This window comes from Cetorhinus maximus, chromosome 15, assembly GCF_964194155.1.
Source record: "Cetorhinus maximus chromosome 15, sCetMax3.hap1.1, whole genome shotgun sequence".
In the NCBI taxonomy this organism is placed as follows: domain Eukaryota; kingdom Metazoa; phylum Chordata; class Chondrichthyes; order Lamniformes; family Cetorhinidae; genus Cetorhinus; species Cetorhinus maximus.
Window position 1 is genome coordinate 40188032 of NC_135893.1, and position 15154 is coordinate 40203185.

At 46.0% G+C, this 15154-nt stretch overlaps 1 protein-coding gene across 2 annotated transcripts in view; it reads right to left on the bottom strand.

Annotated features, from left to right (window-relative positions):
• The window catches only part of epha8 (eph receptor A8), a 568862-nt gene that overhangs the window by 97522 nt on the left and 456186 nt on the right, over positions 1–15154 (bottom strand). For both annotated transcript variants that reach the window (XM_078558294.1, XM_078558293.1), the window contains exons 12-13: positions 7898–7959; positions 38–247 (exon numbers count right to left, since the gene is read on the bottom strand). In XM_078558294.1, the coding sequence (XP_078414420.1) occupies positions 38–247; positions 7898–7959 (272 nt within the window). The remainder of the gene's footprint in view (positions 1–37; positions 248–7897; positions 7960–15154) is intronic.

Consider the following 15154-nt stretch of genomic DNA (forward strand, 5'->3'; position numbering starts at 1 on the left):
CAGAAAGTGAAACTAGAATTAAAATTCCGAACCGTACCGTGGTGGTGTAAGCAGCATCTGGATCATCTTCCAGAATTCGAGATAGACCAAAGTCTGACACCTTACACACCAAGTTGCTGTTGACTAGGATGTTTCGAGCTGCGAGGTCCCTGTGTATGTACCCCAAGTCCGACAGGTACTTCATTCCAGCAGCTATCCCACGGAGCATTCCAACAAGTTGGATGACGGTGAACTGCCCATCATGTCTCTACAGGAACAGAAGAGAGAATCAGTCCCTCTCCACAGTGATCCTAACCAGTCGATGCTATAAAGTCACTCCTCAGAAACAGGAGATTTAATTTTTTTTAAAAAACAAATCCAAGGAGAAGGCTTTAAGTTTGATGAAAAACTATGGAAGTGGAACCTATGTTGCAAAATGTGCAGAAATTCAGTTTATCACACAGCACCACTAATAGGAAATCTCAGCACAAAGTTTCACCATCACTGCCTGGACAAATTCAATGAGATAAAAGTTGGTTGGGCTACACAACAGTTGGGTGATCTGATCTGCAAATTACTGCCCAAGTGGAGAAGGTGAACATTCCCCAAACTTATTATTCCTGCTCTCATTGTGCACTCTCAAAACCATTTGTTTTAATATGTGGTAAAATTTGATGGGAAGTTACACAGAAAACTCCTGGAGCCCGTCACAGTGATACCATCTTGGTCAGAATGCACTTGCTGAGAGAAAAGGGTGGCTTGAGGTCAGGCACTCGGCAAGATGATTCTACCAAGTATTTAGAGTGGTGAGTTTGCCTCCTTTCAGTCATTTGTCTGTTAATATTATTAGGTGCTTTTTTTTATCATTTCAGCTTGTTTTATTTTTGGATTATTTGCATAGATAATTCTATATTCTTCAGTGCTATAGAAATTGTGCATGTATAACACTTTCTAGGCTGCCAAGGTTGCTGCCAACTTCTGGATAGAGATGGAACGCAGACATCAATTAAAACTTCTGGCACTGCCATTGATCATAGTTATCATAGGCTGACGTGTGAGTTAAAATTCAGCCCTGCGTGTCAGGAATTATAACACTGGACCACCTCGCATGCGAGGGAGGCCAGCAACAAGTCAGGAACCAGAAAGATCACGGAATGGGTTTTGCTGTGGCCCTTTAACTCAGCCTTGGAATTAGCATCCCACTTCCAGATTTCCTGATCAATTGGAATGGAGCGGGGGCTATGACAACCCATTCCTTACTGTTCCACTGGGATTGAATCTTTTAAAAAAATGGAATCAGAAATCACTTCATTAAAATAATGCGAACAAAAAACATGGGTCAAAATAAGTTCAACCTACCCTAAGAAAGTTATGTTAAACCTGTATAAAACACTAGTTCCGTCTCAACTGGTGTATTGCATCCAGCCCTGGGTACCCCACTTTAGGGAAGATGTGAAGGCGCTAAAGAGAGTGCAGATAGGATTCACAAGAATAGTTCCAGGGATGAGGAACTTCAGTTATGCAAATAGATTAGAGAAGTTGGCACTGTTCTCCTTGGAGAAGAGAGCTTGAAGGGACATTTGATAAAGGTATTCAAAGTCACGAGGGGTACGGACAGTGTAGATAGGGAGAAAGCATTCCCAATCATGGAAGGATCAAGAACCAGAGCACACAAATTTAAGATATTTAGCAAAAGAAGCAATGGTGACAATGAGGGAAAACCTTTCCATACAGCGAGTGGTTAGGATCTGGAATGCGTTGTCTGAGAGTGTGGTGGAGACAGGGTCAATCGAGTGGTTAGGACCTGGAACGCACTGCCTGAGAGTGTGGTGAAAGCAGGGTCAATCGAGTGGTTAGGATCTGGAATGCACTGCTTGGAGAGTGTGGTGCAGGCAGGGTGAATCAAAACTTTCAGCATTATGTGAAAAGGAAAAATGTGCAGGGCTATGGAGAAAAGGAGAGAGCAGCATTAAGTAGACTGCCCCTTCAAAGAGCCATGCAGGCACAATGGGCCAAATGGCATCTTTCTGTGCTGTAAACATACTGTGATTCAACACCACATTACAATAAATTTACCCTGATGAAAACATCAGTATAGCTTTACTGTTTTTAACCCACATCAGAATTTATTTAAATGTCACAAGTCTAGCAGGACTCTGGAGATTTAATTGTCCCTTTCCTGAGCTTTACTAGAACAATAATATTCTAATCAGAAAAGTAAAAAAGCTCAACATTCCTTATAATAAATATTATAGATATAGACAGGTTGAGTGAGTGGTCAAAAACTTGGCAGATGGAGTTTAATGTAGGAAAGTGTGAGGTCATGCACTTTGGTAGGAGAAATCAAAAGGCAGGCTATTATTTAAATGGAGAGACACTCCAAAAAAGTGCAGCACAGGGGGTCTAAGTGTTCTTGTGCATGAAATACAAAAAAGTTAGCATGCAAGTGCAGCAAGTAACTAAGAAGGCAAATGGAACTTTGACTTGTGTTGCTAGGGGGTTGGAGTTTAAAAATAGGGAATTCTTGTTACAACTGTACAGGGTGTTGGTGAGGCGGCACCTGGAGGACTGTGTACAGTTTTGGTTAGTATTTAAGAAAGGATATACTGGCAATTGGAGGCAGTTCAAAAGAGATTCACGAGGCTGATTCCTGGGATGAAGGGGTTGACTTATCAAGAACAGCTAAACAGGTTAGGCCTTTATTCATTAGAGTTTAGAAGAATGAGAGGTGATCTTATTGAAACGTATAAGATTCTGAAGGGGCTTGACAGGGTAGATGTTGAGGTGTGGGGGAATCTTGAACTAGGGGACATAGTTACAGAATAAGGGGACACTCATTTAAAACTGAGATGCGAAGGAATTTCTTCTCTCAGAGGGTCATGCATGTCTGGAATTCTCTACCAGACAGTTGTGGAGGCTAGATCACTGAAAGCATTTATAGAGGAGGTAGGTAGGTTTTTGAAATATCGAGAAGTGGAGGGCAATAAGGAGCTGGCACGAAAGAGGAGTTGAGGCCTGGGGCAGATCAGCCGTGATCCTATTGAATATTGGGAAAGGCTCGAGGGGCCAAATGGCCTACTCCTGCTCCTATTTCTTATGTTCTTATTAATTACTAAAATAATTGATATTTTAACAAATTCATTAGTATTTGTTTTATGGCAAAAACAAAAATATCTGAAAAACTCAGCACGTCTGACAGCATCTGCGGAGAGGAATACAGTTAACGTTTCGAGTCCATATGACTCTTCAACAGAACTAAGGAAATATAGAAATGAGGTGAAATATAAGATGGTTTAAGAAGGGGGGGGTGGGACAGGTAGAGCTGGATAGAGGACCAGTGACAGGTGGAGATTGCTAAAAGATGTCATAGACAAAAGGACAAAAGAGATGTTGATGGTGGTGATATTAGCTAAGAAATGTGCTAATGGTGACATTAAGGGTAGCAAGCAGGACGAGCAAGGTACAGATAGCCCTAGTGGGGGTGGGGTGGGGGAAAGGGATCGAAATAGGCTAAAAGGTAGAGATAAAACAATGGATGGAAATACATTTAAAAATAATGGAAATAGGTGGGAAAAGAAAATATATATATAAATTATAGGAAAAGGGGGGATCGGAAAAGTGGTGGGGATGGAGGAGAGAGTTCATGATCTGAAGTTGTTGAACTCAATGTTAAGTCCTGAAGACTGTAAAGTGCCTAATCGGGAGATGAGGTGCTGTTCCTTCAGTTTGCGTTGAGCTTCATTGGAACATTACAGCAGGCCAAGGACAGACATGTGGACATGAGAGCAGGGGTGGTGTGTTGAAATGGCAAGCGACAGGGAGGTCTGGGTCATGCTTGCGGACAGACCGAAGGTGTTCCGCAAAGCGGTCACCCAGTCTGCATTTGGTCTCTCCAATGTAGAGGAGACCGCATTGGGAGCAGCGAATGCAGTAGACTAAATTGAGGGAAATGCAAGTGAAATGCTGCTTCACTTGAAAGGAGTGTTTGGGCCCTTAGACAGTGAGGAGGGAAGTAAAGGGGCAGGTGTTGCACCTTCTGCAGTTGCATGGGAAGGTGCTGTGGAAGGGAGTTGAGGTGTAGGGGCTGATGGAGGAGTGGACCAGGAACGATCCCTGCGGAATGCCGCCGGGGGGGTGAAGGGAAGATGTGTTTGGTGGTGGCATCATGCTGGAGTTGGCGGAAATGGCGGAGGATGATCCTTTGAATGCAGAGGCTGGTGGGGTGATAAGTGAAGACAAGGGGGACCTTATCATGGTTCTGGGAGGGAGAGGAAGGTGTGAGGGTGGATGCGCGGGAGATGGGCCGGACATGGTTGAGGGCCCTGTCAACCACCATGGGTGGAAAACCTCGGTTAAGGAAGAAGGAAGACATGTCAGAGGAACTGTTTTGGAAAGTGGCATCATCAGAACAGATGCGACGGAGGCGAAGGAACTGAGAGAATGGGGTGGAGTCCTTGCAGGAAGCAGGGTATGAGGAGCTGTAGTCGAGGTAGCTGTGGGAGTCGGTAGGCTTATAATAAATATTGGTGGACAGTCTATCACCAGAAATTAAGGCACCTTCCCATGCAACTGCAGAAGGTGCAACACCTGCCCCTTTACTTCCCCCCTCCTCACCGTCCAAGGGCCCAAATACTCCTTTCAAGTGAAGCAGCACTTCACTTGCACTTCCCTCAATTTAGTCTACTGCATTTGCTGCTCCCAATGCGGTTTCCTCTACATTGGAGAGACCAAACGCAGACTGGGTAACCGCTTTGCGGAACACCTTCGGTCTGTCCACAAGCATGACCCAGACCTCCCTGTCGCTTGTCATTTCAACACACCACCCTGCTCTCATGTCCACATGTCTGTCCTTGGCCTGCTGCAATGTTCCAGTGAAGCTTAACACAAATTGGAGGAACAGCACCTCATCTCCTGATTAGGCACTTTACAGCCTTCCGGACTTAAAATTAAGTTCAACAACTTCAGATCATGAACTCTCTCCTCCATCCCCACCCCCTTTCCGATCCCCCTTTTTCCAATAACTTATAATTTAAAAAAAATATCTTTTTTAAAATATATTTTTCTTTTCCTACCTATTTCTATTACTTTCAAATTTATTTCCATCCATTGTTTTATCTCCACATTTCAGCCTATTTCGATCCCTTCCCCCTACCCCTCCTCCACTAGGGCTATCTGTACCTTGCTCATCCTGGTTGCTACCTTCTCTGTCCCCATTAGCACATTCCTTAGCTGATATCAGTACCGTCAACACCCCTTTGTCCTTTTGTCTATGACATATTTGGCAATCTCTTCTTTGCCTCCACCTATCACTGGCCCTCTATCCAAAGCTCTACCTGTCCCACCCCCCTCAACCAGCTTGTATTTCACCTCATTTCTATTTTTCCTTAGTTCTGGTGAAGAGTCATACGGACTCGAAACATTAACTGCATTCCTCTCCGCAGATGCTGTCAGACCTGCTGAGTTTTTCCAGCTATTTTTGTTTTTGTTTTGGATTTCCAGCATCCGTAGTATTTTGCTTTTATCCAAATCCATCTGTTGTTTCCAGTTAAAATTCTCCCCACACCGTTTCTCCTTCATGCAGTGTATTCTGAATAAAGCAATACTATTGTGACTGGTTTGTCATCTGAAAATGTACTCTCTAATTTTCCACAGCTTAATCCAATTTAACTGTAAATATCTTTGAGCTATTATTTCAGGTATAGTACAGATATAGCATGCCACAGTGCCTCTACTTTGCAAATATAAACCTGGTTAAAGAAACTGGAAGTAAATGCACAGTCCAGTTAAATGTGTATAACAATGGTGCAGTGGATGATCTGTTACCCTTTGTGCAGTTAATATCTTTGACATGTTTGGTGAGCATTTCGTACATATACTTGAGTCAAACATGCCCTTTAGGGGTTATTTTTTGTGAATTCTAGTCCAGCGTTCCCTGGAAATGGTTGATATTTCCATTGGCAAAGCATCACTCTGATCTCACTTGAAATGAAACATCTCTCGAAAAATAAACTATGTCATCTCAGCTGAGATTCTGTTCAATGAAAAAGATTGGAGGAAGTTGATTGGACTGGGTTATCATAAAAGCTTTCAGGAGCCTAAACAATGACGGCTTGGCCCAGGGATTAACGTGCAACACTCCTTCCAAACAGTGAGGATTATTAAAGAATGTTTTTATTCATTCACGGGATGTGGGCATCACTGGCAAGGCCAGCATTTATTGCCCATCCCTATTTGCCCTTGAGAAGGTGGTGATGAGCTGCCTCCTTGAACCGCTGCAGTCCATGTGGTGTAGGTATACCCACAGTGTTGTTAGGGAAGGAGTTCCAGGATTTTGACCCAACAACAGTGAAGGAACGTCAATGTATTTCCAAGTCAGGATGGTGAGGGGATTGGAGGGGAACTTTCAGGTGGTGGTGTTCCCATATGTCTGCTGCCCTTGTCCTTCAAAGTGGTAGAGGTCGTGGGTTTGAAAGGTGTTGTCAAAGGAGCCTTGGTGAGATGCTGCAGTGCTTCTTGTATATGGTAAACACTGCTGCCATTGTGCTTCGGTGGTGAAGGGAGTGAATGTTTAAGTTGGTATACGGGGTGCCAATCAAAAAGCTTTGCCCTAGATAGTGCTGAGCTTCTCAAGTGTTCTTGGAGCTGCACTCACTCAGACATGGGGAGAGCATTCCATCACACTCCTGACTTGGGCCTTGTCGATGGTGGACATAATGGTTCGGAAAGTTCATTTAAATAGAAAAGCATGTATTTCTATCTCCATCTATTCTATGACTTAACCACAGCATAGCATTTGTTTCAAATGTTAGAAGACACGTATACACCTAGTTTTAAGCAGAGTAGAGCCAATAGCTGCCAGACTTGAAGAATGTTGAAGGGTCTGGTAGCTCTGCTGCTTGTTCTCCTGCCCCCTGAAGCTGCCAGGTTTAAGGGTTGGCTTCGCCAATGATTTGGCCATTTTCCACCCAGTTCTTGTCTATTCTCAGCAGAAATTAAAACCCTGTCCTGTTCTAGCTTATTCCACTTGAGCTGCCATTTCCTCTGGCTGGATGGGTATTGAGAATGACCATGAAGGCAATGATCAAGACCATCTTGCCCTTTTCACTGGGGTAGACATGTGACAAGGGCGGTTTACAAAGAAAGGAAAGCCTGGACTAATGGGGAAAAAAAACACAGTTATCAACTGAGGACGTACAAAGCAGAAAACATTTTTCACATAATTTAATTCTGTTTGATTGGAATGAAAATAGCTTTGCAATTTCAGGGTGTACTGCTCTTGTGTATTTATGAAGTGTTGGCTGAAAGCACAGTGAAATATATAAATCATATTTTAATAACATTTTCTGATTACCACTGAATATAACATTTCCATGGGATGTTTTGATTTAGCCTTTCCTTTCAATATGAATGAGCATAAAAATAATGTTCTTTGGTATTTTTTCACAGATCAGTGTCTGGGAACAGCTAGATTTGGTTTTAAAATACAAGTTGAGTCACATTTTTGAACTTGGTGTATAACTCCTGATCCTCAGTCAGATTACAAATGGGAGTAGTTGTAAAATCTCATTTCGAACAAAAGACTTAAGGCTGACTGCTATGAAATATAGTCTGTCTTCACTTCAGTGCTCCATTGAGTAAACTCGTTGAAGAAGTAAACATAAGGAGAAGGGAAATCTGAAAAAATAATTGAGTCAGTCAGAAATTTGATTTTCTCCTCATTTTGAATATTCTCTCTTCTTCAAACTTAGCTCCAAAGGTCAGGAATCACATATTGCCTATGAAACTATCCAACTCATTTATTCAGAATAACAATCAATATAAATAGCTTTTTAAAAAATACATTTACTAAGATTATACAATGAGAAGTATGAACCCAAGTTGGTTTAATATTCTGTTAGTATAAGCGCCATAAGCTTACCCTCAGAAATGAATCCAGCGATCCATTCTCCATATAGTCCGTGACTATCATCACTGGTTTACCTGCAAATGAGATGGTCACAAAATATTGAAATGTCTCACATCTTAGCCCATGCTGGACTGAACACAAAGTAATTCTACAATCAATGGAGATATATCACACAGGGTAAACAAAAGTGAGAACATGGGACAGTGGAGCTTTGAAATGTGTTGACTCTGATCGGATGTCACAACTGATTTGTTTTTCCATACTGCTCTCTGTAAACGTGACGCTCATTTGGATTTCAATTCAGTCTGTCAATTATTTAGCTCTGCCACCTTCATCACACTGTAGTTTGCACTGAACATTTGTAGAAGGCCTCGGAATGAGATTCTGTTCAGTTCGACCTCCAGCAATCCCAAACTCATCTAGCTTTCCTTAGGGAAACTCATTCCTTGCTGTTCTAGGGTATTAGATGCCATTTGGTATGTCTTAATGAAGTCTATGTAGTCATACGTAGGTTAACTGTATGCATTTATTAACTACAAGGACTATGTACATATATATACACACAGTAAAGGGTTCAAGCTAGGAGCTGTCTCCATGCTTGCTTGTGCACACAGCTCAGTCAAACACTTGACTGATGTCTAGGTGTGGGTCACCGTGTGAGCTGTACTGCACTCAGTCTGACTTTAACCCTATGGGCGGAATCGTCCCAGATTTGTATTGAGTGTGGTAGCGGGCGGGTAAAACAAAGCTTAACCTGCAGGCTGTGATGGTGATTTTTCACACAGTATTGTCCCAAACCCACCACTTTACTGAGAAATTCCTGGGAAACACACTGCTTCCATAGCAGGCTCTTTTGATGCCACACCATCACTTCGCTGCTTCAGCACACCGGACACCATATTTAAAGACCAGCCGTGTGCACACGCCTCTCAGTGCCTCCAGCCTACGACTGCTGCAGGGGAGAAGTCCACGAAATGCAAAAAGACTGCAGCCCCCAGGTTTAGCAACGTGCCACTGGAAAGCCTTTTGGATGCAGTGGAGGCCCGCCGCGATGTCCTCTATCCCCACTCTGGCCGCAGGATAGGCAGCGGCGTGACCAACCAAGCTTGGGAGGCAGTGGCAGCGGTGGTCAATGCCAACGCCCTTCAAAAGAGGACAGCCACCCAGTGCCACAAGAGGGTAAATGATCTCCTCTGTTCCACCAGGGTAAGTCACTCTTCTCATCACTCTCAACTCACACACTCACAAACCCATCACACACCCACAGGGCCCTCACTTACTGCCATTTCAAGGGACATCACCATTCACTCTCTCACACTCACCATCACTGTCCTCATCCTGTCCATGGAACCACTCACCACCCACACATGCCAGGGATAGTTATCATCTGGCCTGGCAGGTGTCCTGCTTACACCCTCTCCATCCCTATTCATGCAGGACAAGCTGGCACACAACAAAAGGGAGAGGTTGAAGACTGCTGGAGGAATGTCTGAAATCAAGGTCCTCATGGACTTTGAAAACAGAGCCATCCAGCTGGCCGGCGAGGATCTGGACTGTTCCTGTGCTGACGGTGAGGTCGGCGCTGCTCTACCAAGTGAGGATCCAGCAGTGCAACATCCATCAGACAACCATGCTGTGTGATATGAGCTGTTTCACAGGCCACTGCCATGTACTAATTATCTCCCTTTGCTTCATCAGGCACACCTGGGAAATAGCCGAGGGAGTCCATGACCCAGGGCCTCCAATTAAGCCCCAAAGGAACCTCTGGAGAGGAATCTGCAGATGCTCTCCCTGAAGTCCTGTCTCAGCGCTCACCCACACCTTCCACCAGCGCAGAGACACACACCTCAGTGGGACCTAGCTTTAGAGTAGCCCCGGGATCACAATTTGGCGAGCACATCGCACTGTCTGACCCACAGCAGGCGGCAGGGACTTCCCAGGTTTCAGGCACTCAGAGGACAGCTGGAGGTCAGAACGTTGCTGAGTTTGAGTCAGATGACTGGACTCGGTCATGTCATAGTTGCTGGAGCTGCAAAGGCAAACTCGGGAACATCAGGAAGGGATGTCCGCTGCACTCCTCAGATTGCAAGGTACGATGGAGGAGTCCAAACATCTTCAGGCTGAGGTGATAGCGCTGGCATGCCGACGCACCGAGGTCAACACTGGCAGGATGGCGGCCGCCATGGAGACCTTGGTCCAGGACGTCACTTCTGCATTGTTACATCAACTCAACTCCATCGCTGACACCATAGTTGGCCTCCAATAGCGTGTACGCAAGAGGGGTGCAGGGCAGCTCGATCTCACTCCAGCTACCCTTCTCCTCAAGGAGTCAGCCAGGGGCCCTCAGGCACCCATAGGGAGGAGGATCAGCAGGTGCACACTCCGGGCCCATCCACCCAGGTGACTCCGGGAATGACCAGCCCATCCGAATCCCCTCTTCCTGTGACCTCCGCAGCTCCAACTCCACAGGCCTAGGAGGGTGCCACTGCTACACAGCAGGACTCCGAAAGCAGGTTGGGGTCCTCCAAGTCTCAGCCCTCCAGAGGACACCCACCAAGGTCATCACAGACAGGGCGTAGCAGTCAGCAGGCTGCCTCCACCTCTGCTGTGGATGACTGTGGAGCACCAAGATGTAGCGGCAGGTCTAGGAAGGTTAAGAAGATGTAGTTGCACAGCCTGGGCACGGATGTTAATCACTTGTACATACTGTTCACTACTGTTAATAAACTCCCAAGAATGTCTCTCTGCCTATGGCTCCTTGTTCTGATGAGCAGTGTTTGTGCCACTCAGATGTGAAACCTTTCTGCACAAGATAAAGGCAGGTGTCTCAGTCCAGAGCCTCTTCCTTGTGCTTTGTGCAGCCTTCAGACCAAAGTGATGGTCCAGCCTCAAACTCCCTGGACACATTACTGATGCCTGCACCTCGACGGTGCTGGTCATTGCTGCCAGAATGTAGTGGGCAGAAGCCACAGAGTTCCGTCATTCTCTCTGTGTGCTCTCAGCACCTTTAAGGTGGCTCTGGCCCCCATCTCTTCAGCATCTGTGACCAGTGATGCTGTGCACCTGAAGGGGGTCAGATGCTGAAGGCGGACAAAGCATCGGGTACTTCTAAAGTTTCATGGCTGCATCTCTATGATATGACCCTGATCACAGAGCATAAGCGTGCTGCCCTTGGCCAAACAGCAGTCAGACATTCTCAGTGGCTATGTGAAGATCTATGGAGCGTCCTCACTGCATGTCGTCATCATCCTCCTGGAATCGAGCGAGTATTAAGGCCTCCACTGCATCTCCATGACAGGAGCATTATCACAGAGGGTATTCACGTTGCCATAAGCCAGACTGGAGTCAAACATTCACAGATGCAACCTGAGGATCTATGGTGTCTCCTCACTGCATGTCGTCATCATCCTCCACAAATCTAGCAGCTATGAGGGCCTCCCGAGCGCACCTGCCTCATCTGACCAGTGCGAGGACCTCATCCCCATCATTGCTGTCTTCGAGGACCCCCCACCCTCATCGCCATCGGCCTCCTCCTCATCGGAGGAGAGCTCCAGCTCCTCCATCTCCTCCTCAGCCAGCTCCTCTCCCAGTTGCAGTGCTAGGTTGTAAAGGGCTCAGCAGATGACGACGATGTGTGACACCCTCTGCGGACTGTATTGCAGGGCTCCACCAGACTGGTCCAGGCACTGGAACCTCATTTTCAACATTCCAATGGTTTGCTCCACCAAGTTGCGAGTTGCAGCTTGAGCCTCGTTATACTGTCACTCTGCTGCAGCCTGAGGGCGCTGCACGGGTCTCATCAGCCACTGCCTACCCTTGTCTCTGAGGAGCCATCCCTGCAGCCTCTGTCTTCCCTGGAAGACATCAGGGATCTGTGAGCGACTGAGGATGTAGGAGTCGTGCAGACTCCCTGGAAACTATGTGCAGACCTGCAGGATGCGTTTGTGGTGGTCGGGCACCAGCTGCATATTCACCGAATGGAATCCCTTCTGGTTGATGTAGTTCACCACATGTTGTGATGGAGATCTGAGCACCATATGAGTGCAGTCGATGGCACCCAGCACCTGTGGGAAACCTGAGATCTGGACAAATCCAATCGCTCTTGCTTCCTGACTGTCCTGGTCCTGGGCAAAATGCCCAATCATGGATGGGTTGTCTCTCCCTGCAGGTTGTCTTCTGGTGATTTCATGCTCAGGATGAACCTAGTCAGTTAGCACATACCTGAGTTAGGTGTCAAGCACCTAACATTCTCCTCAACAAATGGGAGAGAGCTCGGTGGGAGGAAATCCAGCTGTTTTCACACTGGAAAGTGGGAGCTTTCACAGGAGCTGCCCCTCAAGTCTAGTCACACGTCTGATCTGGCTCCAGCTCTGAGATATTACCCTCCACATCTCTGACTCAAACAGGCCAAATGCAGATGCCAAGACTCGAAACACTCTACGGACTGTATGAACACTGTATGGGCTGTATGAACACTGTGTGGGCTGCATGAACTCTTTTTGGGCTGTAAGAACACTGTATGGGCTGTATGGACACTATATGGGCTGTATGGACACTGTATCAACTGTATGGGCTGTATGAACACTGTATGGGCTGTATGGACAATGCATGGATTGTATGGACACTGCATGGGCTGTATGGACATTGTATGAACTGTATGGACACTGTATGGGCTGTAAGAACACTGTATGGGCTGTATGAACACTGTATGGGCTGTATGAACACTGTATGAACTGTATGGACACTGTATGGGCTGTATAAACACTGTATGAACTGTATGGACACTGTATGGGCTGTATGAACACTGTATGAACTGTATGGACACTGTATGGGCTGTATAAACACTGTATGAACTGTATGGACACTGTATGGGCTGTATGAACACTGTATGAACTGTATGAATACTGTATGGGCTGTGTGGACAATTCATGGACTGTATGGACACTGTATGGGCTGTATGAACACTGTATGAACTGTATGGACACTATATGGGCTGTATGGACACTGTATGGGCTGTATGAACACTGTATGGGCTGTATGAACACTGTATGGGCTATATGGGCACGGTATGAACTGTATGGACACTGTGCACTGTGGGAGCATTAGTTCCGTGAAAGGTTTACTCTTCAATTTATGTTTGTCAAACCTGCGCAGGAAGCACTCACATGTTTAATTGCAAAACAAATTGGCATCATATGCTTCCACAAAATAAGGTACAAGGTAAATGGCTGACACAAGATCACCAAGGCTCCTTTGAGACACCTTCCAAATCCATGAACACTACCATCTAGAATGACAAGGGCAGCAGACACATGGGAACACCACCACCTGGAGATTCCCCTCCAAGCCACTTACCATCCTGACTTGGAACTATATCACCGTTCATTCACTGTCGCTGGGTCAAAAATCCTGGAACTCCCTCCCTAACAGCACTGTAGATGTACCTACACCACATGGACTGCAGTGGTTCAAGAAGGCGGCTCAGCACCACCTTCTCAAGAGCAGCTAGGGATGGGCAATAAAAGCTGGCCTAGCCAGCGAAACCTACATCCCGTGAATGAATAAAAAAGATCTGTAATGAATGAAATATTATGGACGTGCAGGCTTCAACTGTGATCTCATCATTCATTCATTTCCTGGGAGTCATTCCCTCCATTTCATTCATAAAAACTGGCCAAATTTGTGTTACTGCAACATTATATAACTACACTGCTCAAATCTGAATAGCGTGGTTTATATTCATAATGAGTCAATATATCAAAGTAATCCTGACACAAACACAATAGGCCAAAGGACCACCTTCTGTGCTGTAGATCTTTCTACCAACTAAATAGCCACAGTTTTAAGTCAGCCCTTTATAATTTGACAGCATAAATATATTTAACACATTGGAAGCCTTGTTATTTTTAATTTATGAAATCTGGGGGAAATGAATGAACGGTGAATCCACAGATTTAGGCCTGCACATTGATACCATGATGTCATTAATTATTGAGACTGAAATTCTGTGTTGCAATGAGCATCATAGTGTGACCCAGATTGCCCACTCCTGGAATGGTATTTAGTGCAGATGATGGGTGTCATACCCACTGGCTGGAGTTCCTGGGACACCCCTGTGTCGCATCGTTTGAGGAAGGCCCTGTCTGCTATTAAGCATCTCTCAGGCACTTAAGTGGCCCCCAGTCCCCAGGACCTGCGGGCCAATCAGAGGCTGGCAGCTGTCCATTGCAAGCAGCGCCAATGGGAGTGATATGATCTGTGGTAATGCACCCAGGGAGAGGCCCAGGATCAGTGAAGGGCCCAGGCCAAAGATGAGTGAGGATGAGATGGGTGATTCTGGGATGGGTGTTGTGGAAGAGGATAGGAGGGTCAGAGACAAGAGTAGGGGGTGGCTCTCGGTGGTGCCCTTTCCTTTCCCAATGCCCAGTCCCTCTATCGGGCATTGAGTGCCTTTGAATGAGGTACCATCCTTGGGAGCTCACAAGTTGATACTTTGGGCTTCTCGCACTGCAGAGTGAATACAGCCTCCTTAAAGGTCTCAATCGGGGGTGGGGCAGGAAGGTCATGCATGAGCCTTCTCACCAAGGACTTAATTGAGGCTGAAGCAGGAAGGAGGCAGGGTCCCCACCTGGCACCCTCTTGCCCGATTAAATGACCCCTGCCTCCAAACTTGCCTCAGGGGAGAGCATTAAATTCCACCCATGTTCTCAATAGTCCAATAAAAATAAATGGAGTCAAACTCCTGGCTGGTGAACGCAGAAAGAGAAACTCCAGCCAGCCACTGTCTTATATATTTATCTTTCACTCACAGGATCACCACATTTCTGCACCGCCTATCTCTCTGACCTAGCATCACCTGAACCACCCCATACCTGAGCCACTGGACCAACCATTGCTCTGAACCACTGCCTCCATCTCACCAGCCCCCTGACCCCTCCCCACCCACACAATAACCCCCAGCACAAGGATGCTGATACGAGCAGAATGGTGACGTCTGGAAAGAGATAAATATATCCATGACAGCCAGCTTTCCTGAGTAGCTTTTGAAATGTGTTCAGAGAGAGGCTGATTCACATACTAGAGGAATTGGGTCAAACTAGTTTGTGGACAAATATTTATCAGTATTTAGTGCAAGAAAAAGGTGCGAGTGATTGATTACCTGCTGTCGTTGTGAGGTGCTTAGAAAAGAGGTTGTGCTGAAGGGTGTATTGAACAGAGAATGCTTTATTTAGCTGTTCTATTTGTAAAGGAAACTGCAAACTGCAGACA